The sequence below is a fragment of the Penicillium daleae genome (genome assembly GCF_028827525.1).
Source record: "Penicillium daleae strain IBT 16125 chromosome Unknown utg000004l_segment0_segment0, whole genome shotgun sequence".
Taxonomy (NCBI): domain Eukaryota; kingdom Fungi; phylum Ascomycota; class Eurotiomycetes; order Eurotiales; family Aspergillaceae; genus Penicillium; species Penicillium daleae.
The window spans coordinates 116,281-139,168 of record NW_026623152.1 but is presented as its reverse complement, the minus strand read 5'-3'; the positions used below and the strand labels follow the sequence as shown (position 1 = coordinate 139,168).

Sequence of the window (22,888 nt, the reverse complement as noted above, 5' to 3'; positions counted from 1 at the left end):
ACTTGCGTTATGGTTACACAGTATGTATATGCCGATGTATACACAATCCATCTGATTCCCGGCAGATGCCGCCACACGTGACCGCCGGGGAACCTCGGCTGACGGAAAGCGCATTAGTGAGCGATCCAACCCCACGTCTCAACGAATATCCGGGGCACGACTTTCATCCTCTTCACTGCTTGTGCTTCGGTGTAAAATTGATTTTTCCCACACCGGATTCGACTATCCTTCCTTTACTTTACATACACCACACACAGCATCACTATGTCGTTCCTCGGCGGCGCCGAATGCTCCACGGCGGGAAACCCCCTCACGCAATTCACCAAGCACGTCCAAGATGATAAATCCCTCCAGCGAGACCGGCTGGTTGGTCGGGGCCCGGGCATGCAAGAAAGCATGCGATCACGGGGTATGATGGGTGGACAGGACCAGGTGCGTTCTTGGAATGCTGCAGCCCACCCTGTCTCTTTCCCGAGGAGGGAGGGGTCTCAGCGGCGGCCTGTGTACCACCGAATGTCACTCGGAGACTAACGGCGAGGCTCTTTGGACGCTCTGTCCGAGAGCTTTCTTAGATGATGGATGATTTCATGCAGCAACCAGGCCAACAATTAAACGGCCCCTCGCCACAGCCCTTCGCCATGGAGCATATGCGCCGGGAATTGGAGAACTTCCAGACTGCGCCTCCACGGACAGGATCACCGGGATGGGCTGCGGAGTTCGACCCCGGAGAGCAGGCTCGCATGGAGGCTGCATTCCCCGGTGCTGCACAGATGAACAATAGCCCTGGGTTTACGCCGGCCGAGTTCGCGCGCTTCCAGCAGCAGAGCCGGATGGGTATGCCGCAGACGCAGAGCCCCGCTACGACGGCGACCCCGCCACTCATGGCGGGGTATCAGCGGCCGATGGGGATGGGTGGATACATGGGTGGTATGGGCGCCATGGGCATGATGCGGCCGATGGGCATGCAGTCGCAAATGATGCAGCAGCCGATGGAGGGACAGACACAGGACAAAGGCAAGGGCCGTATGGTAGAGCTGGACGATGAGAACTGGGAGGCCCAGTTTGCTGAGATGGAGACCGCTGGGAATGAGATCCAGACGGATGAGGAGGCCAACGCGGCGATGGAGGCGGAGCTGAACGAGCTGGACAGGTCAGTGCCCACCTCCGATGATGCCTTTGAATCCGTTTGGGAACGAATCCAAGCTGAGACCGCTGCGAGTAGGAAATTGGTTGAAGAAGGCGGCGATTTCGAGGTCACGGACAGTGTGCACGTCGGCGATCTCGGTGATTGGGATGGCTTCGATAGCCTGAACACGCGGTTCCGGGACCCACAGCTGGGTGACTACATGTTCGAGGAGGATAATGTGTACTCGGCGGTGAACAACCCCTTCGAGGAAGGTGTGAAGATCATGCGCGAGGGAGGTAACCTGTCACTGGCTGCATTGGCCTTTGAGGCTGCGGTTCAGAAAGATCCCCAGCATGTGCAAGCATGGACGATGCTGGGTTCTGCGCAGGCTCAGAACGAAAAGGAGCTGCCCGCCATCCGAGCCTTGGAGCAGGCACTCAAGATTGACCCGGGTAACCTCGACGCATTAATGGGCCTGGCCGTCTCATACACCAACGAGGGCTACGACTCAACCGCCTACCGCACCCTCGAGCGTTGGCTATCAAACAAGTACCCCTCAATCATTGACCCAAAGGAGGTTTCCGGCGACGCCGATCTGGGCTTCACAGATCGCCAACTCCTGCACGACCGCGTGACAGAGCTCTTCATTCAAGCCGCACAGCTCTCCCCCTCTGGTGCCCAGATGGACCCAGATGTTCAAGTCGGCCTGGGTGTTCTCTTCTACTGTGCTGAAGAATACGACAAAGCCGTCGATTGCTTCTCCGCTGCTCTGGCATCCACTGAATCCGGCAGCACCAATCAGCGCGAGCAACTCCACCTCCTGTGGAACCGTCTCGGTGCCACTCTCGCCAACAGCGGCCGCTCCGAAGAAGCCATCGAGGCCTACGAGCAGGCCCTCACCATCAACCCCAACTTTGTCCGCGCCCGTTACAACCTCGGCGTCTCCTGCATCAACATCGGCTGCTATCCCGAGGCCGCACAGCACCTGTTGGGCGCGCTATCCATGCACCGCGTCGTCGAGCAAGAAGGTCGCGAGCGCGCTCGCGAAATTATCGGTGGCGGCGGTGCACCTGACGGACTAGATGACGAGCGCCTGGAGCGAATGCTACATATTAGTCAGAACCAGAGCACGAACCTGTACGATACGCTGCGTCGCGTCTTTAGCCAGATGGGACGGCGCGATTTGGCCGACCAGGTGGTTGCAGGCATGGATGTGAATATATTCCGCAAGGAATTTGAATTTTAGTTAAGATTCCCCAGATCTGAGGTTGAAATTTGCATATCACGGTTTTAAACGAGGTTTCCTGTTTTTAGCATCCTTAGTTTGTTATTTTTCATGTCTAGGGTTGCCGGCTCTGCCTGGCTGTATCATGGATCATTTCTTAGCATGTCAGCGGACCAATAAATCGGAATACAGTTGAGTAACTGTGATTCGACAGTCTCTGATTGAATACCATAATTGAAACAGATTCTGAGTGGCAGCAGGAAAGACTTGACCTCCTACTATGCTAGGTTTATGAAAAGAAGTACTGCAATTAGACGGGAGCTTCTTAAGGTTATGTTTAGAGCAGACCACTGGAATCAAGTCTTGATTGCCAGAGGATTAGGTCAATTCATCCACAAGTGCATCACTAACAAAGAGGCAACCTAAGGAAGAAAATTCTTGGTGTATGAATAGGTATTCAAGTCATCTCTATCCAGATAACCTCCACTTTCAACTTTCTATTCTAATGGTCGTTCCTTTTACCTTTTTTGACCGTAGCCATAGCCTTACGTTATCTACATCCCTCTGATTAGAAGTCCGTCCTTAAGATGATACAGCTCAAATTAAAGCGGAAAGCGTCATGTTAACCTTGCAATACTAGGGGGCCACCAGAGCGCTCTAGTTAGTAGCAGGGCCTTGCCACGCTCTGTGCCTTTTATTTTCCGTCTTCTATTATTACTTACCTTACATTGGAAATTTAGTCAGCTCGCGTATATGATGAATGTAATAACTATATAGAGGCATTTTTATCAGATATTGTTTCACTTTATTCTCCTGTGGCCGCGGTAACCGCGACCTCGAAGGTTGGTGCTTATTCAGCCAAGCCTTTACCGAGGTAACGATCTTGTTCAGCCTATTCTTAGGCCCGTCCGTTACCGCGGACAATCAGTCTAGCTCTCACCACCAAGCTCCTTAGTGCAACGTCCCCCTTACAGAATTTCCGCGATTCTTAGCTGATGAACAAGTGATGCTTAATCCTCGGAATCAAAGCCGAAGTTGCAATCCTTGAAAATCATGGCGCCGCCCAATCAGACTCCTCGGACACGCCGCCCCAGGTCAGCTGTTGCTTGCCAGGGTTGTCGCCAACGGAAAGTCCGATGCAGCATCACGGTCACTGGTGTTCCTTGTGTTGGGTGTATCCAGGACGGCTCAGAGTGCGTTGTTGATGCAAAAAAAGCCAAAATGTAGGAGCATCCCAGGCCTGGATGCCAGATTTTGAATTTGAACTAAACACACGACATCCTTTAGAGTGAAACAGACCAATCACCCGATTTCTACTCGGGCCAGTCAAAATATTTCCGGGGCACAGGAATCCAGAGCTATGCCCCTGATTACCTCCCCTGATCCTCCGAGTGCCACTGCGTCGCGAATGGGATCAGAACTTCCTACGTCGCGATCTACAGGAGCTGAAGAAGTCTCATTGCCTGACAACCCTGAAGACGAAGAGCGCAATGGACTGGAAATAGCATCCGCGGCATTGGGTCGGCCAGAGAAAATGGGGGAAGTGCCCTTCTATGCTGGTAAGAAGAAGCAGGAATGTCGAATCAGGAACACCGCTGTAACTGACGATCCGAACAGGTGGACAGACGGGGCCAACTTCGGCTCTGGATATTTGCTCTACGGAGCAGTCCTTGCCGAGGCACTTTCTCATTCCCCTTCATCGGACAAGCTTGTCTGAGGAGAACAAGGAGTTTCTTCGCAGGAAGGGGGTATACACACTCCCGGGAAGAAGTACCTGTGAAAGCTTGATTCAAGCATATCTCCTCAATGTTCATCCAATATTACCGGTGATTGAAGCCGATGTGCTTCTGAGTCATCATCAATCTGGGCAACTGGAGAGTTACAACATCTTGCTCCTATGGAGTATATTTTTCGTCGCTGTCAATGTATGTCGCTAGTTAGCAACTCATTCTTCGCAAACCTGACAAAGTCTATAGTTTTTACCTGCGCAAATATGTGAACAGGAAGGCTTCACATCAAGGAGGGCGATGAAATTTGCCATGTACTCCCGAGCCAAGGCAAGAACACTCTCGCTTGAACCTGCTATGCAAGATTCGTGAGCTAACTTTCATGAGGTGGTATCTGAATAGTGTATGTACGAGAATGGAAATGAACGCAACAAGATTGTCCTGCTACAAGCTTCACTCCTGATGGGCTTTTGGCACTCGGAAATAGAAGAACATGCGCAACCTTGGTATTGGACAGGCTCTGCGATAAGCCATTGTCAAATCCTAGGCCTACATCGAGACCCAGGGCTTTCAACATACAATCCGCATGTCACCGACAGACAGCGATCATTTTGGCGTCGCCTCTGGTGGTGCTGCTTCTTCCGTGACCGCTGGCTTGGTCTTACGTTAGGCAGACCTCTGCGCATAAATCTTAATGACTCTGATGTTCCCATGCCGTTAGTCGGGGATATGCTTTTTGACATTGAGAGCTTGGGCGAACTTGGTCTCGCTGGCCATCTGCCGAGTGACATGTCAAGACTGAGCGAATACTGGGTGATGCTTATTGAGATGAGCCGTCATTTGGGAGACGTTCTGGTTATGAATTTTCAAGCTACCCGGCCCAAGGGGACACTTGAGGACATCGAAATGCTCGAGAGGCGTCTTCTACAGAGCAGACTCCCTGATCTGTATGAAGGAGGGTTAACACACATTTCGAAGTTTTACTCGAATCATGTTCACCTGCACTACCAGTATGTTCCCTCAGTATTCAATTTCGCTTCAATAACTACGTTTATTGACCTATTAGCGCAGAGCATTGATGATCACTTTTTACCGTCCTTGGGGAATGGAGTTTCCAGACGGGATCGACGCTAATGTGAAAGGAGACTGGCAACAACGAATGAAGCTCAAGGCCGATCACGCTGCGTCTCAAACAAATGAAATACTGGATAGGCTTGTCCAAGATGGACTGATTGGATTGGCAGGACCAATGACGTGAGTAACGCCAGAGATAGATGTCCAGCCGTTGTAAAGTGCATGTCGCGGCTAATTCATATTTTCCGCAGACCTCCTCTCTTGGTCCCAGCGATGCAAACGCATCTGCTTCAATCCAAGTTTGGCGATCCTCTCGCCAAACGCATTAGGCTGAATAAGCTCGAAGTATGCATGCTTGTAATGGAGGAACTCCAGAAAACGTATAAGGTCGCTTCGGTATATCGTGGGATCTTCAAAAAGGCTATCCAACAGATTTTCCCGGATTACCCGGATCGTGCGATGCATGCCAGTTGTTCACCCGCTTCTATACCTTTTCCCCAAGGCGCGGACCCTGCGAGGAGCTTAGTCGACAATGCTGAAAATTCAGGTACCAATCAACTTGGGGAGTCTGATTTTGGAGTCTTAGATGGGGATGACTTGATGGCTACTCTGATGGATAATGCTTCAGTCTTTGATTTCTGGCAGGCTTGTAATCAAGTCTGAAGTCTAAATCCAAATAATTTTTAGTGCAACAATGCAGTTATGCATGGAATAACCGTCGTTGGCGCTGCGGTAGGCGAGAGAAAATGCACCAATATTCTCGTCTTATTCACATTCGTGGCAGTGTGTTGAATACTTTTCCTTCTTCGTAAACTTATTCCAACCTTGCAGTAATAGCGTGTCAGGTTGGCTCCAGATGATAAGGATGCTCGGAGCAGTGTGACAGCGCTTCCACAGAGCGAATAAATTGGTAGCAGGTAGACCTAAATGAATGGCAGTATGAGAAAGCTTGATGAGCTATGTCTTAGTAGGTCTTCTATGCGAAAATACTCCGCGTGTTTAGGGAGTTGGCTACTCATTATTTAGATCACTTGAAGCTTGCTATTCGTCCTAACGGAACAGAATTTGAACAAAATTCTACAGTAGTCGGTTGCAGTCATCGACTCTACAGATACTGGAACTCGCGTGGGGGGAAGAAAAGTGTCCGATGAAGCAGGTGTTGAAGACCAATAATGTGACACATGTGCACCTGGCCGCAATTTTAATTGTATCTAATGGAGCATCAATAGTGCTATACAATATTTTCCAACACAGGATGGTTATTGCACAAGACATCTACAACCGGAAAGGAAAGCCTCGCTCATGCCCGCTTCAGAGAACCCGACGATCAGCTCATCAAGCAGCTTCCAAGATTCAAGCCGTTTCCGTTCTCGGGGGCCATTTGACTCTTCGTTGCGCGCGAACAAACAGGTTGTTTGGTCGGATTAGCTGGAACATGGGATCGTATTCGATTGGTCCATCTCCCTCACGAGTAAACTTGTATCGATAGATCAGCTTTGGAAGGAAAACCTTGATCTCCTGAAGCGCAAAGTTAAAGCCAATGCACATCCTCTGGCCTGTCGCGAATGGGATATACGCTGCCTTGTGCCTGGACTTCACTGCATCTGTGTCCCATCTATCAGGGTCAAATCTCTGAGGATTGTCCCATAGGGCCGGATTGTTGTGAATATGATGCAATGCAGGGATCACAACGGCATCCTTCGGCAATCTGTAACCCCCAGGAAGAATCAAGTCCATCTTAGCAGTACGACCAGGCTGGAACGAAGGATTATGTCGACGTTGAGTCTCCTTGATGTACTTGTCCAGGAACTCAAGCCGATCAGTCACATCGGCTGTAATCTCGGTATTTTCGTCAATACCATGATCGACCAACTCTTGCAGAAGTCTTTCCTGCATTCCTGGATAGGTAACAAGGCCATAAATAAGCCACGAGAGAAGCGAGCTCGTTGTAGTGAATCCAGCACCGGTCGCGACGATGAGCGCCCAAACCAAACTTGACTTCGGTAGCTTCGCGCCTTTATTATCGGTCGCACGAATAGCATAGTCTGCTCTAGGTTAGAGATTGTATATGATCAAAATCGAATACGGGAAGCATACCAACCATATTAGATGCCTTAAGTGCCGCGTCCTGGAGGGGAGGTCTTCGACGCCGCCTCGTGCAGCCCTTTGGATTGATTCTTCCACCATTTGCTCAACCCTTGCCTTTGCACATTTAAGTCTCTGGGGATCTCCGAAGGGTAACCGGCCATACCAATCACCTTTGGAGGTGACCTTCTTATTCAAGGAGAGAACTTCAGCGATGAGGTGGACCATTTCATGCAGCGGAGCATCAGGCTCATTGAAATGCTCAAAATCCAAGCCAAGTGTCAATTTGCCAACGGCTTGTGAGCCCAGTTTCAACATATAATGATAGACGTTCCAGGCCTCGTCTTGTTTATCAAAGGCGTCGAAAACACGGAAAGAATCCTCAACTGTCTTCTGCATTGTTGGGGCGTAGTGACGAACTGCTTTAGGACCGAGCGCAGGCGGAAGGAATTTATGAGCGACCTTCCACTCAGGAGTATCGGTGTCCCCGAGGAAAACTCCAGCAGCTGGAGTTTTCAGAGCATAGAGCGGATGTGCTTCGTTAATCTTCTTAGTAAAAAAGTCGGACTCAGCAAAGACGATGGCGGAAAGCTCTGGATCGTTGGTCTGATAGATAGTTCGGCCCATGTTCGTTGTCTTGATCAAAGGTCCAAACTGTTCAAAAAGGCGTTGATGGTTGCCGAGGTGGTCAGGGTAAACCTCAAAGTAGTTTCCCACGATTGGCAAGCCGGCAGGGCCACATGGATCTCGGACTTCGTGGCCATCAATGGTAATAGCAACCGGCCCCGGCGCGGTAATCACCTCTGTGACATCGGTCAAGGTTAGATCTTGGCTCAGGAAGCCAACCCCTATTGGCGTGTGAGTAATTAATGTCTGGAATAGAGTAGACGTGACACATACCGCTAGGTTCAAAGATGGCGAAATGGGCTGCGATGAGATTCTTCAGACCGTCAATATCAAGTGTCGTGTCGAGCTCGATGGGCCTAGAAGATGAGGAATCATCGCCCAAAAGGTGGAACTGTTGCGTAGTCATCGTAAAGCAACGATCTAATCTTGTGGTAAAGGTTGAGTTCAGCTTTGGGAAGAAACTAAGGCTTAAGTACTCTAGATTCAAATTGCTTCCTTAGTATTACCCTGATTCTAGATACCCCGTTGCTGGCAGAATTCAAAACAGACAGTGCTTACCTCGGAAAGGCCTACCTCGGAAAGAAATACATTATTTTACCCGATGGTCGACCTTCGGCTTGCCGAGGAAGACGGACCACTGGTATGATATTCCAGATTCAATCTCCGAGAAGAACTCGGTCCGGGTCATTTTCATATTGACATAGTAATCAAGGCAGTATTCGAATAGTGCATATGCCCCAATTTTTGTAACCTCGGCGACGGATTTGTATTATATTGCACGCGCCTGCCCGCTTAAAAACCTTCATGTTCTCCCAATCACTCGCCCTCACAACCAATTTTTTGACTTCCCCGAGACAGGAATACATCACTTGGCTCTGCGAGCACCGGACCTCCTCCCGTCAAAATGTCTCTTTTGAAGGAGTATACCTCAGCGGATGTTGCATTGCACAAAACAAAAACTGATCTATGGATCGCTGTGCACGGGAAAGGTGAGTTCAGCTGTGAAAATCATTTGGAATGCCGGGTCTAATTTCTGAAATGAAAATCTAGTCTACGATGTTACAAATTACGTCCGTGATCATCCTGGTGGAGCGGATGTCCTTTGTGATGCCGCTGGAACAGATGCGACCGCAGCATACGAAGATGTTGGGCATTCTGAAGATGCCGACGAGATTTTGAAGACTTTTCTGATTGGCACTCTCCAAGGGGCTCAAGAGTTCACAAAACCCAAGCCCGTTCGGGTCATCCAGCAACCGCCACATGGAGCCACAGGAAAGCCGTCCAGTCTCACAAGCGGCAAGATTGTCATGACTCTTTGCTCGGTAGGCGGCTGTACCTTCTTGGCTCTCCTCCATTACTATGGGTATCTCTCGCCTGGAAGGCTTGGGACTTGGCCCTTGAAGAACTTTCCCACTTGGATACATGAAATGCCAATTCCGAAACTGAGCCTTGGGCGAGCGGACTTCTCCAACGGTTTCCTCACTGCTGCGGGCATCTACACAGCTATCGCTGCCGCGGTTGGATCTAAAATGATGAAGCTTACTCAAATTGAGTCTGGCTTCACCCGCTACCCCTCACACCTCAAGACCAAGAAGCTGGCTCAAACCGATCCCCACCTTGTCAAAGGGTTTCTCGGGCCCAAGGACTTCAAAGAACTTCCTCTTATTGCGAAAACGCAGCTCGCACCGAGCGTTTACCGATTCACTTTTGCACTTCCTCGTCCTACGGATGTTATTGGTCTTCCAATCGGCCAGCATGTGGCCATCAAAGCCACCATCAAAGGCCAGTCCGTTTCCCGGTCCTATACGCCAACATCAAGTAACCTGGATCTTGGAGTTTTGGAATTGGTAATCAAGTGCTACCCGGATGGTCTGCTCACAGGCCAATACCTTGCCAACTTACAAGTTGGTGATAAGGTTCTCTTCCGAGGCCCAAAGGGTGCTATGAAATATCGAAACGGCATCTGCCGTCATATTGGTATGATTGCTGGTGGAACTGGTATTACCCCGATGTACCAGCTCATTCGTGCCATCTGCGAGAATGAAACTGATACGACGGAGATCAGTCTGGTTTATGCCAACCGCACAGAGGAAGATATTCTTTTGCGTGAGGAGCTGGAGAAGTTTGCCCGCAGATACCCAAAGAACCTGAAGATCTGGTACATGCTTGACCAACCTTCTCCAAAGTGGAAATACGGAAAGGGTTACGTGACATCACAGGTGATGGCGGAAAAATTGCCAGCACCCTCTGCTGACACGAGGATCATGCTGTGTGGCCCCCCTGGAATGATTAATGCTTCGAAGAAGGCATTGTGCTCTCTAGGTTTCCAAGCCCCGGGCTCGGTTTCCAAGATGGTGGACCAGATATTTTGCTTCTAGTCGTGGCTCTTAATTACTTGACTGATGGTTGACTTTTATGTCTTTTGTGTGATTTCATAGATCAATTCCTTGTATAATTTGCCATTCAACCATGTTCAATCCAGTCAAATGCATAAGAACCTTTACAAATTCCTTGATCTTATATTCACATTCATATTCTTTCTTCGCAAAAGGCTATCCCAAGGATCTCTACACTGGAACTCAAGAGCGGTTAGATAACGAGCCTGTAACAATTTGCTTCGTTTCTTTGGATAGTGCCACATTTGTGGAGCATAATACCGGTAGTAATGAAATCTCCGATTTGACACTTTGGTATCTTGCAATTTAGGAATGTACGAGGATTTCGACTCTTGGACAATTCAAAGTCGACGTCATTGGAGAGACGACATAAGCTATTTAGTTCCATTCGACACCGAGGATAATCGGCAACCCGAAGACATCGGGATCGGACGGATCGGACGGGAAGCAACTTCAAGTTCTTCACTGATTGCTGTATCTCGGTCTCTCCCTTCCGCCCCACTTTGGTTCCGAGGCAATGAAAAGTATGTTCCTTGAGCGAGGAGCCGCGGATAATTCGGACAATATTGTGTACTTGCCGGACATCTACGAACAGGCCTATCCATCAAAGCCACCATGATGGTCATATTAATGACCCATGAATCCGCCTAGTGGTCTTGACAATTTTTCCTGCACCATTGAGAATTAAAACAGGCTCTTTTCCTTCCCCTTCGTATCCCAAGCATTCACTTCTAACCAACTCTCACAACTTCGCAATGTCATCCTCATGGACACCTCCCAATGACTACGAGAGTAGGCCTGTGGCTATTCTTGGTGCTGGGGTTCTGGGAAGACGGATAGGTAATGCCACATGTAATTTGTGAAATGGAGAATATCCACTGACCACACTGTATAGGATGCATCTGGGCCTCCGCTGGCTTTGATGTGCACCTGCGGGACCCAAGCCCGCAACAGCGAGAGGATGGAATTGCCTACATCCAGGAGAATGCCGTACTTTACGCTCAGAAGACCGGCAAGAAAGTTGGCGTTGTGCACGCCTTTGAGAGCCTGGAAGACGCCATTGCCAATTCCTGGCTTGTAATTGAGGCTGTCCCTGAGAAAATTCAACTGAAGATTGATACCTTCGGTGAACTTGATACACTCGCACCAGCCGACTGTATTTTGGCGTCCAACTCGTCGTCCTACAAATCTTCCGAAATGCTTGAGAAAGTTTCAGAAGCTGGCAAGAGCCGGATCTTGAACATGCACTACTATATGCCGCCGCAGTGTATGGTCGTAGAACTCATGACAAATGGCCACACCGAGGAAGGCATTTTTCCCTTCATGATCGATCGCTGCAAGAAGGGGGCAACTTTGCCTTATGTCGCCAGAAAGCAATCTACTGGGTTCATCTTCAACCGCCTTTGGGCAGCTGTCAAACGGGAGACCTTGACCATCCTGGCGGAAGGGGTCTCAGTTCCGGAAGAGATCGACTCTTTGTGGACTGAAATGTTTGTTAAAGGAGGAGCAACCCCTTGCAAGACCATGGATAGTGAGTTTTACCAGCTCACTGACATATATTTACGGTTTGTTAACACTTTTCCCCAGATGTTGGTCTCGATACTGTCGCCTTTATTGAGTCGCATTATGTTGAGGAACGCGGTCTTTCTTCTGAAAATACGGTTGATTACCTTCAAGCATGCTACATCAACCATGGGAGGTTGGGCACAAAAAGCTCCCAGGGGGGACTATACCCACCTCAAGCGGTTGAAAATAAGTGCGCTTCCAAAGACTATAGACTGGTTGTCCTAGACATTGGGCTGTCTTCCGCCACACCGTCGATGACATCTGGTTCCATTCTCGAAATCTCAGCAAATGGACAAGTTCAGAAATCTCTCGTTGAGAATCAGTGTCTGCCTGATGGCCTAGTCGTTGACCCCCAGACTGGTCGACTCTTTTGGACCAACATGGGTATCCCTGGCAAGGAAGACGGAAGTGTGCTTTGCTACAACCCCGAGACCAAGGCTGTTGACACAATAATCCCAACGGGAAAGATCAATACACCGAAGCAGCTAGCCCTCGACAGCACGTCGAACAAACTATATTTCTCGGACCGTGAAGGCCTCTGTGTTTACCGATGCAACTTTGATGGTACCGAGCTAGAGAAGATTGTGCAGGCCGGCAACCCGCAGAAACTCGAGGATGCCGAAGATACTAGAAAATGGTGCGTCGGTATTGCTGTTGCGCCAAGGCTCGGCAAGTTTTACTGGACACAAAAAGGTCCATCCAAGGGCGGACAAGGCCGCATTTTTTGTGCCAATATCTCAACCCCAGTGGGCGAGTTGCCTTGCTCACGGTCCGATATCGATTGTATCCGCAGCGGGCTCCCAGAGCCTATCGATCTTGAGGTTGACGAGTCAAACTGCTGGCTGTACTGGACCGACCGTGGCGAGATTCCTTTCGGCAATTCCCTGAATCGTGTCCACCTTAATGAATTTGGACAGTGCTCAGCAGCTCAGAAGTCTGAGTTGTTGGCACGCAACTTCAACGAGACGATCGGACTGAAGCTTGATGTCGAAAACGATGCAGTCTATGTTACAGACCTAGGTGGAAGCATTTATCGCTGTGGCCTGACTGGTGAGCCAAAGTCGCTTCTATACGCAGACAGCACCCGGGCATTCACTGGTATTGCCATCCTTTGATTTTATAGATTGTAAATCTACATTATATGATCTTCTTTTTTTTAAAAAAATTGAGCTGAGAATACTATAAGAGAATTAACAGCCCAAGAAAGATGGGCCGCCCAGTTGAGTTAGAAGACGAGTTACTAGTATGTATTTAGCTACATAAACCTGAGCTTTCAAATTACCTGGATATCTATGATTAGCATGTGTACCACACGGTTGATCTGGTAGATCAGTGTGAACGTGTGGCAACCCAATGAACGAGGCTATCTAGGGAACCTGATATACATACTTTTATCAACATTCCTAAGTTATGTCCCTTTTCGACATCTATTATCTAGGATTTAAAGTCATCGTTCCTACTATTTGGGTTCCACCGGCTCTTTCCCTTTACTGCTTACCTATAGGATTTCCTATGCCACGTCTGGGCTTTCCTGTTCCGTTTTAATGCTCAGACCATCGCCACCTTTGCTCACTGAGTACAGTACACCTGAGCACGCCTCCCTCTTGTCCCTGATCTGATCGGCTCACTGAGCAGATGAAAGGCGAGCGGGGGTGGTCATATCCAATCAGAACTCACACTCGTCGGACTTATATTCCGGCAATCATGTCGTGAGAGTGTGGAGGTATAACTGGATTCGGAAACTACTGTAAAAGGCTGAAACTTTGGCTGTGCCCGGCTAAAATGTGGGCAATATCAGAAGCAGAATGAAAGTATATTCCCAAGAACGACAACAAATATAGACGCTAATTAGCACGAATTTTACGTTAGTAAAGTTTGGGGTATCCCTATCAATTCCACCATTGATAGTACTCATTTATATAATAAGGTTGGTCTATCTCTAGTTCGGTAGATATTTTCTTGGGTAATAGTGGGATTAGTTAGTTCAAAAGTAGTCTTCGTCTGGATTAATAAATTTAGACCTAATGGGCAGTCTATTCCCTAAAAACAAAATCCACAAGTCCAAATGGAACTCCAGGAAGGATATGAACCGCCTGGAATTCAAATCGGCCATCAGCCTGCTTGACAACATCCTTCCAATCCTTCAATTTTCTCTCCTTAGAGTTACATGCGACAAACATCTGCAAGTCCAAAGCCGAGACAATTTTCCTTGCCGGTAATGGTACCATGGATTTGGTTTCTTCGTCATACTCTTCGGGTACGATGAAGTCAAAAATGAGTAGATGGTTTCCTGGTTTGAAAACCCCAACCAGATTCCGGACAATCTGCAGGACATACTTGTCAGACCAGTCATGGAAGACGGACTTTACCAAGAAGACATCTGCTGGGAAGTCCTGGGCATTGAAAAAGTCATGCTTCTGGAACTGAATACGTGATGCATGCTTGGAGGATCCAATATTCGCGTTGAAGGCGGACTCGACAACTGGGAGGTCTTGAACCACAAGGTTAAGCTTGGGGTAGTTATCGGCAAGAATGACACTGATATGTCCAGCGGAACCTCCCAGCTAGGCCAGATTAGCATATTATCTTCATTTCTATTACGATGGTCTAGCATGTTGGTCCGCTGACTTACATCAACAACAGTAGCATCATTTAAGCTTTCCCAGTCAAAAAGCTTCAACACTGCTTCTGCTAGATTTCCCATATTCTGTGCAATTCCCTGCATTGCCTCAGCGAACCGCTTGGCCCGGAACCCTTTCGGCTGATCGTCTCGCTCAAAGTTATTAAAGAACGTCCAAAGATCTGTATCACGCTGAACACCGCCATCTGTTGCCAATGACATGGCACAGGTTGTGAGCTCCTCGGGAGGCTCTACACTGCCAACAAACCATTTCTTCAAGGCATCCACGCCGACTGTGGTAGCAGGCCTAATATCCTCCAAGTTATGCGCGAGAAAGGCTTGCATGAAGGGGGAACGCGCGATATATGCTGACGCCGGTGTATGCACAACATTTCCAGAGCCTAGAGGTGCCTCGGTGAAGACAAATGAGGTAAAAGCGTATCTTAAAAAGCGCCTGACGATCGACTCAGGCAGGTTGGTCGACTCGGCAATCTGGGCATAGCTGGCTGAACCATTGAGAGGAACAGCGTCCCAGAATTTGAAACTGTTGAGCACATCAAAAGTAAGAAGCTCGTGGTTTGGCTGGCTTGCGTCAGTAGGTGTACTTTCGATGTGGTATCTATTTGTAAGGAATTTGATTTCCAGAGAAAAGCAACTTACAAACACACTCCCATTGAGCCAAAAGTCGCTCGCACCGGTGACAAGGTGCTGTATACTTGCCAAAGAATCCAAGAGTTCCAGTCGGATACGTTGAAGCTCAGGATCCTGGGGAAACGATGTGGGAGCGTCCGCGGCGAAGGAGGGCTCAGGCTGATTCAAAGTTTTAAGCTGATCAGCCAGAGACTTCAAAAGCCCCGCAATGGTTGTGCCGATCCTCTCCAAGCTCTGATCCGGGTGAACCATCGTAATAAAAGGAAAAAGTGTGCGAACTTTGAACAGTTTGAGGATGGTGAGGAGAAGTTTGTAGGTTCTAGACTGGCAGAGAAGGGGTTTTTATATTCGTCTTTGAAGAGTCTCTTCTTCCCATCGTTAACCTAGCTGAACCGGCAAGAGGGTCACGTACCTCACGAACTATCAGCCTCGTTAGGCAAGGCTATAGCTTGGCCAGCGAAGTACTACGCTGGCTCCAGTTGTTTTACCACGGGAGTGCCACTATGCTATGCTCTTGGCCGTTCTGGGAAACTGCTCGCGTAGATATTCCTTAAGTATATCTCACTGACTTAACAATTGGCGATGAAGAGCTTTGAGAATCGTATCACTTCTATGACGACATTCAAACTTTGCGGCAATCCAGCTGAACTGCTCAGACCCACTGCCGGGGGCCTCATCAGCCGCACCGAGTCAGGGAGTTCCTAATCTTCGCGACCAAAGCCTCGACAAGGGCTTGGAATCAACTTCCGTGCGGAAATTTGTACAGAATTACCCTCTCGATCTATCTCAAACCCTCTTAATCTCACACTGTCACGAGGTGACAGTATCTGTTGAAGATGGGTTCAGAATGACTTGCTCCATTTTTAAGAGGGCTCGGCTCATAGAATGGAATGACCATCGCAAAAGCCGACGTCTCATATTGCTGGTCCGCTGGCTACCTAGACAAGCCCCCACAATAGCTGAACACTTGGTGCAAACTCTATTTACCCGAAAGAGACACGCCTCATCTCACAGTTTAATGAAGCAAACAGAATTCTTTCCCCACAACATTTGCGTAACGAAAGTAAGCTGGACTACCTACCTAATTGGGCATGCCTTTTATTCGCAATATGTTGTCCTTAGTTAACAAGCAGCCAGATCGGTCATTGTGAGCTTGACCCTAACAAAAACTCCCACTGGGTCACTTTATGGCGCCTACCGATAATCGCCGCTCCGATATGGTTCCCTAATAGGGTTTAGTCTCCTATGTAAGTGTTATTTTTCGCCCTGGTCTGTAGCCCCAAGGAACGGAAAATATTAACGGATCCAACAGATTTACCTCATTCCGAAATGAATATTCAATAGGACGGATTTGAATTTTATTTTATTATTTTTTTTGGCGAGGTTGAGTCTTTCCAAACTTGCGTGGGCACCAGTCAGAGATGGAGCTCGGGCGCGCTAAGCCTTGGTGCAGTCTCCGAATCTGGCCTAGCCACTGAACCGATACGGTGCATTCATCAAGTTTACCAACCTGTCCGTACTATGGCTCTACTGACGCATTTTCTCGCCCATGAGATGGAATCCCTTCAATATGGTCATTTTCTTTCTTGTTGTAGTCATGTTAGGCTTCTACATCAGCGTAACTCTTGTCAAGATCTTGCAATGCAGACCGAGAGCTCGAATTTTTGACAAGTCAATTCCCGGACATTGCATCAAGTTTGTCTCCATGTCTGTCCATGATTTTTTACCCCCAAAACGACTAACAAGATCTAGCGTCTCAGCTCTTCCTAGCGCTAGTGGTCTGTTTAATACAATCACAGACTATATCATCCTGCTTTTGTCTACGGTGACCAGAATGAGTCACAGAGCGTGATTTGACCTTGACTCCCCTCCCCAACGAGATGGCATTGTTCTGGATCTGGACAACGCATCAATGAGATATCAAGCGATTATTATAATTTCTCAGCCAAAAAGGTACGGCTGATCAGGGAAGACCGAGAAGCTTTGTGTTGTGACACGAAACATCCATCCTTAAGGGAAAAGATAAGAAAGGATTGTGTCAGGGAAGTCCCGAACAAACAAACAAACACATGAAAATCTTCGTTGTTTGCCTGTCCACGCCATGTCTCTCACATCTTAACATGGGAATCATTGGGTGATTGGGACTTTAGTGAGCGGGAGGTTCCTGATGGGAGAAAGGGTTTGATGGACAGAGACCCCTCGTCCTCCATTTTTCTCTCACAGTCTCTATCTTTTCCAATATCACCCTTCTATTCGGTAAGTCTTATCCAGCCTGCGTTGAACACCAGCCACCAGCACTCTACTTCACGGTAAAGCAGAGCGTTCAAGACGTGATACCCAGCTCCGAAATGGTCTCTCGATACGGACTTTTTTCTCACAACGCACTCGAATCGCTACACATTCTTTGCTGCTACACGTCTCCATGTCCAAAACTGCGTATATTCACTTCGATCGGTGTGAGAGATTTGGCGACGCCTGACTTCACTTGCTTGGCTCTTGCTGACACCCATGCTTGCATCTAATTAGGAATCCAACAAAATCTCTCCCTGTCTCTGCGATATTGCAACACCCTTCCAGTCATGGAAGATGGCTCCACCGAACAAGAACCAAACTAGCTCCCTGGCCACTTCCGCAACGAGTAGCAGCAGGCTGCGAGATATTTTGAACCGGACACTCTCCTCACGCAGAATTCACAAGAAGTCGGGCGTCATCAAGAAATACCGGTGTTTACCAGGAGCTCCCAGCCTTCCTGTCCCGAGGAAGGATTCGTGGCAGGCGCAGCGCGTGCAGCAGGATCTCCAAGAGCACGATGCAGCGATAGATCCTAACGCAGTCTGGTAAGTACTTATCATCTATGCGGCCTCCGATTGTCCAGCTGATTACATTCAGTGAGAAGTGTATTTGCGAATGCCCGGCGCGTAAGGACGATCCCCGTTACAATGTTTTCAAGCATACAGGTCCTATTGTGAGTTTTCTTTCCCCCGGCACTTCTATATTCGACTGAGCGACATTTTACGATCTTCCAGGGTTCAAAAACTTGGAACAAGCAACCATAAGCACCAAATTATTTACCAGGAAGGGTTATGTAGTCGCCCGGCCTCTCTAAGCCGGTTGTAGTGAAGGGCTTGGCGCCATGAGGTAAATAAGACTTGGCAATTATTCGGCTGGTCATCTTATGCCGATTTATTATTCCGTAATTTCGCTGCAGGATACAGCCTACGGCGATACAACCCCAATCGTCCAATCTTCTGTTGCAATGAAATGGAAAGAAAGGTAATTGAAGTTCATCCCTTCAAGATTTGACCTATGTACAATGGACAAAATACGTTCTGAACTTTTGACATTCAAGTCCATGATGGCAGCTAAATTCTTTAGAGAAATGCAAACACGTCAAACACCAGCAAGACTAATGTTTTCACTGCATAGCCACCCCGTGTCCCGTGTCTTAAGATTAATTGAATCTCAAGACGAAGCGAACCAAAGGGAGTTCCTAGACAACGCGTCACCATGGAGCACGTCCTAAATTCGCCGGAACTTCTGCTTATGATCTTTGAGTGCCTTGAAAAGGATAAAGGCTCTCTGGCGGTCGGCCTCCGAGTCAGTCGCACCGGGTTCACCTACGGGATAGGGTTTCTATGGATATCCCCAACATGTGATACCTTGGCAAAAGTCAGAGCAGCCAGTCGTCAAATCTGTGCAGAACAAGTACAGGATCTGATATTCCAGAGAAATGACTGGAGATACTATGATGACCTCAAAAATCTTGCGTTCAAACGGCTGAGAAAGGTGACGGTCAACTCTTATGGTCGCAGCAACGAGAATTCTTTAAATCTCCAATATTTACAGCCATCATGGGAAGAATTGGCGTACAATGGCAGCAAGCTAGATCCGGTTGTTTTGAAACATCTTCAGCTTCTGTGTCCTCGTCTACGCAAGATCTCACTCCCCGCGTCTGGACTTAAATTGACATCAAAAGCTGTTGTCATTTTCCTGCAGAATAGCTCCTTGGTCGAACATGTGGAATTTGACGAGCCAGTATGCGATAAATTATTTACTTGTCTGTCCTCGCGAGAAAATCTGAGGTGTCTCAAGTCTGGTCGACTCATCCACCATGATTCCATCACTAAAGTATCAGGCCTGGTTTCGACACCAATTCGTGCTATTGAAAACTTGTCTATACGAATATCTTCGGATTCTATGTCTAACCTTGTGGACATGCTCCAATCAACTCCTCTTCGCATTTTGAGATTAGAGGTGGAGTTTGCGGATCATCTGCACAATCATCCCCAGCTCACAGTTTTGTCGCGATTGGTACATCTTCAAGAAATGGAACTCTGTGTATGTGGATCCGTAAGAATGATCAAGAACGAGTTCAAACCGATCCAGCAACTTACAAACCTCCGCTCGCTATCTATAAAGCCGGACGGGGACTATCCCGAAATCGACGAGTTCACGGATATGGACTTGGACAACCTTTTGTCTAATTTGTCCCGTCTGGAGAACTTTCAGTTTTCCTTCATCGCAGAGGAGCTATCTATGCAGGCCGCTGCTATCATCTCGGATCAGTGCCCTCATATACAACGGTGTCAAGTAGGGTTAACATGGACCGCAAACATACTTCAATCGACGCCTTTATTTCCACAAATAGAAGAGTTTTGTGTGGCAGCATTTCTAGCTAAACGCTCCGCAATTGAGATACACGGGTGATGAATGCCCTGAAATGAACGTAGTGAGAGAAAGGGTTCTAATCAACATGCATGTACGTGCGCGTCCGCAAAAAGAAGAGGCTTATCTATATAGGGACTCTTCTGCCACGCACGCTGCTCATTCGCCCATGAATTACCTTCTTGAGCCTAGCTTCTCTTAGCTATTAGGGTTATAGGGCTTTATATATATGTATCTGCACGTTCTCCTTCGATGATTGCTTCGTGTGCTGCTCCTTAACCCTCTTTTTATCGTGACGCTGTAAAATATATTACTACGTATGTCTTTACTAGCTTCTAAGCTCGCGGCGCTTTACTCCTCTGCGCTCTTAGTCTATTACGGCTCTATAAAGTTATCACGTTGTTCTTACTATAATTATAGTCGCTAGGTATATCTATCTACGACTAACTAACTACCGCGGTACCTCGGTTATCGATTTTTATGTTTACCCACTTCTCTTAGAACGCGGCCTGATATAGCTAATAAAGCTAAATCCTTACTATAAGTAAACTCTCCTATACTAGGACGTAGTTCCTAAGAGTACGAATAATATCCTATGATTATATATTTAGTTAATCGAAATATAATACTTAATATACTCTTAGTTAATAAAATAGCTTATTATTACTATAAATACTTAGTAAAAGGGTAAGGTCTAGTAATCTAACGTAATAGAGAGCTTAGTACTATTAAGGAGCTTCTATAGAAGAGTACTGTAAAGAGAGATCTTTCCATATATCTTTTGGAAGATCTTTCCAAACGCCTTTCGGGATGATCTGGTTCTGTAAGGGAAACCAACCAGAACTACCGCTTTTCGGTAACGCTTCGGGCCGGTTTAGGCCCTTGCCAAGTATGTCATATAAACCTTGCTTTCTTTGATGACGGGTCCACCCTGCGATGGGCCCTTCTGGAAGGTTTCTATTTGGCAGATGATATATGTATACTACGTCATGTAGTTAAGGGAGGCTTGAGGATAAAAGGCCCATGCAATGGGGCCCTTTGGAAGATCCTCAAGAATCAATTGAAGTTTTGACCTACATGAAAAAGAGATTGATTCGTAGCCAAACCGTTGCCTTGACGATTATCTTTGTTTGTTTGATTCAACCATCTTCTACCTGGCCTATCACCCTTTCTATCCTTACAAGTACACTAGTATTCTTCTACTATTTCTTAAAGGTAATAGTAGACTGTAGTTATAATAGAGATTTCGGGGAAATAATGAGTAAGCTAGACTATCTTAAGAAAGGTATAAAATTTAGGATACTTAATAAGCTAGAAGGGTAGCCGCGAGGTAGTAATAAAGATAATTAATCTTTCTATCTAAGCTTATAGTATAACTAATACTTTATAAGACGCTAGTTATATCTAGAGAGTAGATTTTATAATATTAGTAAAGTTTTAGGTAAAAGATAGTCTTTCTATTAGTGTGAGAAAGCGATGCTGCGCAGGTAGGTAGAGAGGAAGAAGAAGATTGATTAATCTTCTTCCTTTATTGAATAGGAAGGATAAAATCAATTCGGCTTAGAATCATAAAGATAAGATGAGAGAAAAGTGAGGTAGAACTGAAGCTTGGTTGATGGTATTGAATCTTCGTTATATGTATTAAACATTATTTTTTTTTATCTTGATAGAGAAAGCAGGGCATATTTATAATCAATCTTTTATGCAAACTTACCAAACTTGTTTCTTGTATGTGATCGTTCTAGATAGATGTTATGATATTTTGCACTATGAGGCTATTCCTATGTTGAGGCCTTAGGCTTCAGGCCTCCAAGGATCACTAACCATGATATATTGGTTCGGTGATCTACCATCACCCTTTCCCCGCTGCTCCTACGGAGGATAGTCATCCGCTTCCCTGCATGTCTACCCCTCCTTCGAAAGAGGGGCTTACTGTATATAAGGCCCAGCGGTAAACGGGGTAAAGGGGCCCTCTAAGAAACAGTCTCTGTTACAATCTGACTTAGTGCTTTGCTCTCCTACCTAGTTGACAGGCTTTCTACCCTGCAAGTAGACCATATCTTTACAATAGATCCTAGATAGATCTAGATACATAGTGATCTTATATAGTAGCTGTTTGATTGGTCGTTTCTTGATTGTACGGTATAATTGACCGTAGTGATGTAGTGATGATGTAGAACGTATACTATTATATACGTCTTTTTATGCCTGATTATCCGATTAGATAGTAGTGACCGTGTTATAGCATAAAGCTTAGAGATTCAGCTATATAGTAGTTCTTGTATAGAATCTGTTGTATAGGCCTTATGAATCTAGCTTGCTATACTGCCTGACGGCTTAGGCATCTTGCCCTCATATCTCACAATTACTTACTACCATATTTTTAATAATTTTCCTAATATCTTATAACTAATTCCTTCCTTTCTAGTAAGAAACTACTTAAATAATATCTATTTATAGTAGATATTCTATAGTTATAGTCAGAAGAGTAGATAAGAATATAATCGTAATTCTTATATATAACCTTAGGAAACCTATCCTAGATAGTAGCTACCTAGTAGAAGTAGTCCTAATACTCTATATTTTGTTTACCCTTAAAGGGATTCGGTTTCGCCCTACTTCTATATTCTATTTTTAACTACTATATAACAAAGTCCCTGTTTACTATTTCTATCTAAAGAATATAGAGCTTCCTTTTTAAGGGCTAATATATTTAAGTATTTTAGGGATTATAGGAACTACCGGTTAGGTAAAGGTTACGTTAGGGATAGAATTAATCGTTTCGCCCCTATTAAGACTAAATAGCCTATTAGATATAAGGAAAGAGAGGGTATCTACCGGATTATCCTTAAATACTAATAAGGGATAGTAATTAGAGAGCTAAAAGGCCTAGTACTATAATATTTCGATAAATTAGGTTTAAGATAAAAGAGAGTAGATAGAGGATAGACTTACTAGAATATTTTTAGCTCGTAGAAAAATAATAAATAGAAGATTCCTAAAGGAAAATAGTTACTAGTATACTAATTGATTATATTAGATTCTCTATTATAATTAGATAGAAGGGCCTATCCTATAGTAGTCCGATAGGGTTAAGACTAAAAAGACCGTTAGGCCTACTTAGGA

General features: G+C 46.6%; 8 protein-coding genes across 8 annotated transcripts; 6 read left to right on the top strand and 2 right to left on the bottom strand.

Annotated features, from left to right (window-relative positions):
• Window positions 1–264: 264 nt before the first annotated feature.
• On the top strand, window positions 265–2,372 carry N7458_003774 (tetratricopeptide repeat protein; the record flags this gene model as incomplete). Its single annotated transcript, XM_056907156.1, has 2 exons — window positions 265–432; window positions 573–2,372. The coding sequence occupies 2 exons, from the start codon at window positions 265–267 to the stop codon at window positions 2,370–2,372; spliced, it is 1,968 nt and encodes a 655-aa protein (XP_056767883.1).
• Window positions 2,373–3,759: 1,387 nt separating this feature from the next.
• Window positions 3,760–5,815, top strand: N7458_003773 (fungal specific transcription factor domain-containing protein; the record flags this gene model as incomplete). Its single annotated transcript, XM_056907155.1, has 6 exons — window positions 3,760–3,910; window positions 3,969–4,276; window positions 4,626–4,743; window positions 4,800–5,088; window positions 5,150–5,332; window positions 5,404–5,815. The coding sequence occupies 6 exons, from the start codon at window positions 3,760–3,762 to the stop codon at window positions 5,813–5,815; spliced, it is 1,461 nt and encodes a 486-aa protein (XP_056767882.1).
• A 690-nt stretch (window positions 5,816–6,505) lies between these two features.
• Window positions 6,506–8,270, bottom strand: N7458_003772 (cytochrome P450; the record flags this gene model as incomplete). Its single annotated transcript, XM_056907154.1, has 4 exons — window positions 6,506–7,197; window positions 7,250–7,280; window positions 7,337–8,085; window positions 8,138–8,270. The coding sequence occupies 4 exons, from the start codon at window positions 8,268–8,270 to the stop codon at window positions 6,506–6,508; spliced, it is 1,605 nt and encodes a 534-aa protein (XP_056767881.1).
• A 498-nt stretch (window positions 8,271–8,768) lies between these two features.
• N7458_003771 (putative cytochrome b5 reductase) lies at window positions 8,769–10,242 on the top strand (the record flags this gene model as incomplete). The annotated part of the gene is made up of 2 exons (XM_056907153.1): window positions 8,769–8,853; window positions 8,915–10,242. 2 exons carry the CDS (start codon window positions 8,769–8,771, stop codon window positions 10,240–10,242), a joined length of 1,413 nt encoding a protein of 470 aa, XP_056767880.1.
• A 773-nt stretch (window positions 10,243–11,015) lies between these two features.
• Window positions 11,016–12,941, top strand: N7458_003770 (uncharacterized protein; the record flags this gene model as incomplete). Its single annotated transcript, XM_056907152.1, has 3 exons — window positions 11,016–11,100; window positions 11,156–11,791; window positions 11,848–12,941. The coding sequence occupies 3 exons, from the start codon at window positions 11,016–11,018 to the stop codon at window positions 12,939–12,941; spliced, it is 1,815 nt and encodes a 604-aa protein (XP_056767879.1).
• Window positions 12,942–13,859: 918 nt separating this feature from the next.
• Window positions 13,860–15,349, bottom strand: N7458_003769 (O-methyltransferase; the record flags this gene model as incomplete). Its single annotated transcript, XM_056907151.1, has 3 exons — window positions 13,860–14,390; window positions 14,459–15,028; window positions 15,107–15,349. The coding sequence occupies 3 exons, from the start codon at window positions 15,347–15,349 to the stop codon at window positions 13,860–13,862; spliced, it is 1,344 nt and encodes a 447-aa protein (XP_056767878.1).
• A 2,334-nt stretch (window positions 15,350–17,683) lies between these two features.
• On the top strand, window positions 17,684–18,203 carry N7458_003768 (uncharacterized protein; the record flags this gene model as incomplete). The annotated part of the gene is made up of 2 exons (XM_056907150.1): window positions 17,684–17,934; window positions 18,173–18,203. The coding sequence occupies 2 exons, from the start codon at window positions 17,684–17,686 to the stop codon at window positions 18,201–18,203; spliced, it is 282 nt and encodes a 93-aa protein (XP_056767877.1).
• A 401-nt stretch (window positions 18,204–18,604) lies between these two features.
• Window positions 18,605–19,804, top strand: N7458_003767 (uncharacterized protein; the record flags this gene model as incomplete). The annotated part of the gene is made up of 1 exon (XM_056907149.1): window positions 18,605–19,804. The coding sequence occupies one exon, from the start codon at window positions 18,605–18,607 to the stop codon at window positions 19,802–19,804; it is 1,200 nt and encodes a 399-aa protein (XP_056767876.1).
• Between the last annotated feature and the right edge of the window lie 3,084 nt (window positions 19,805–22,888).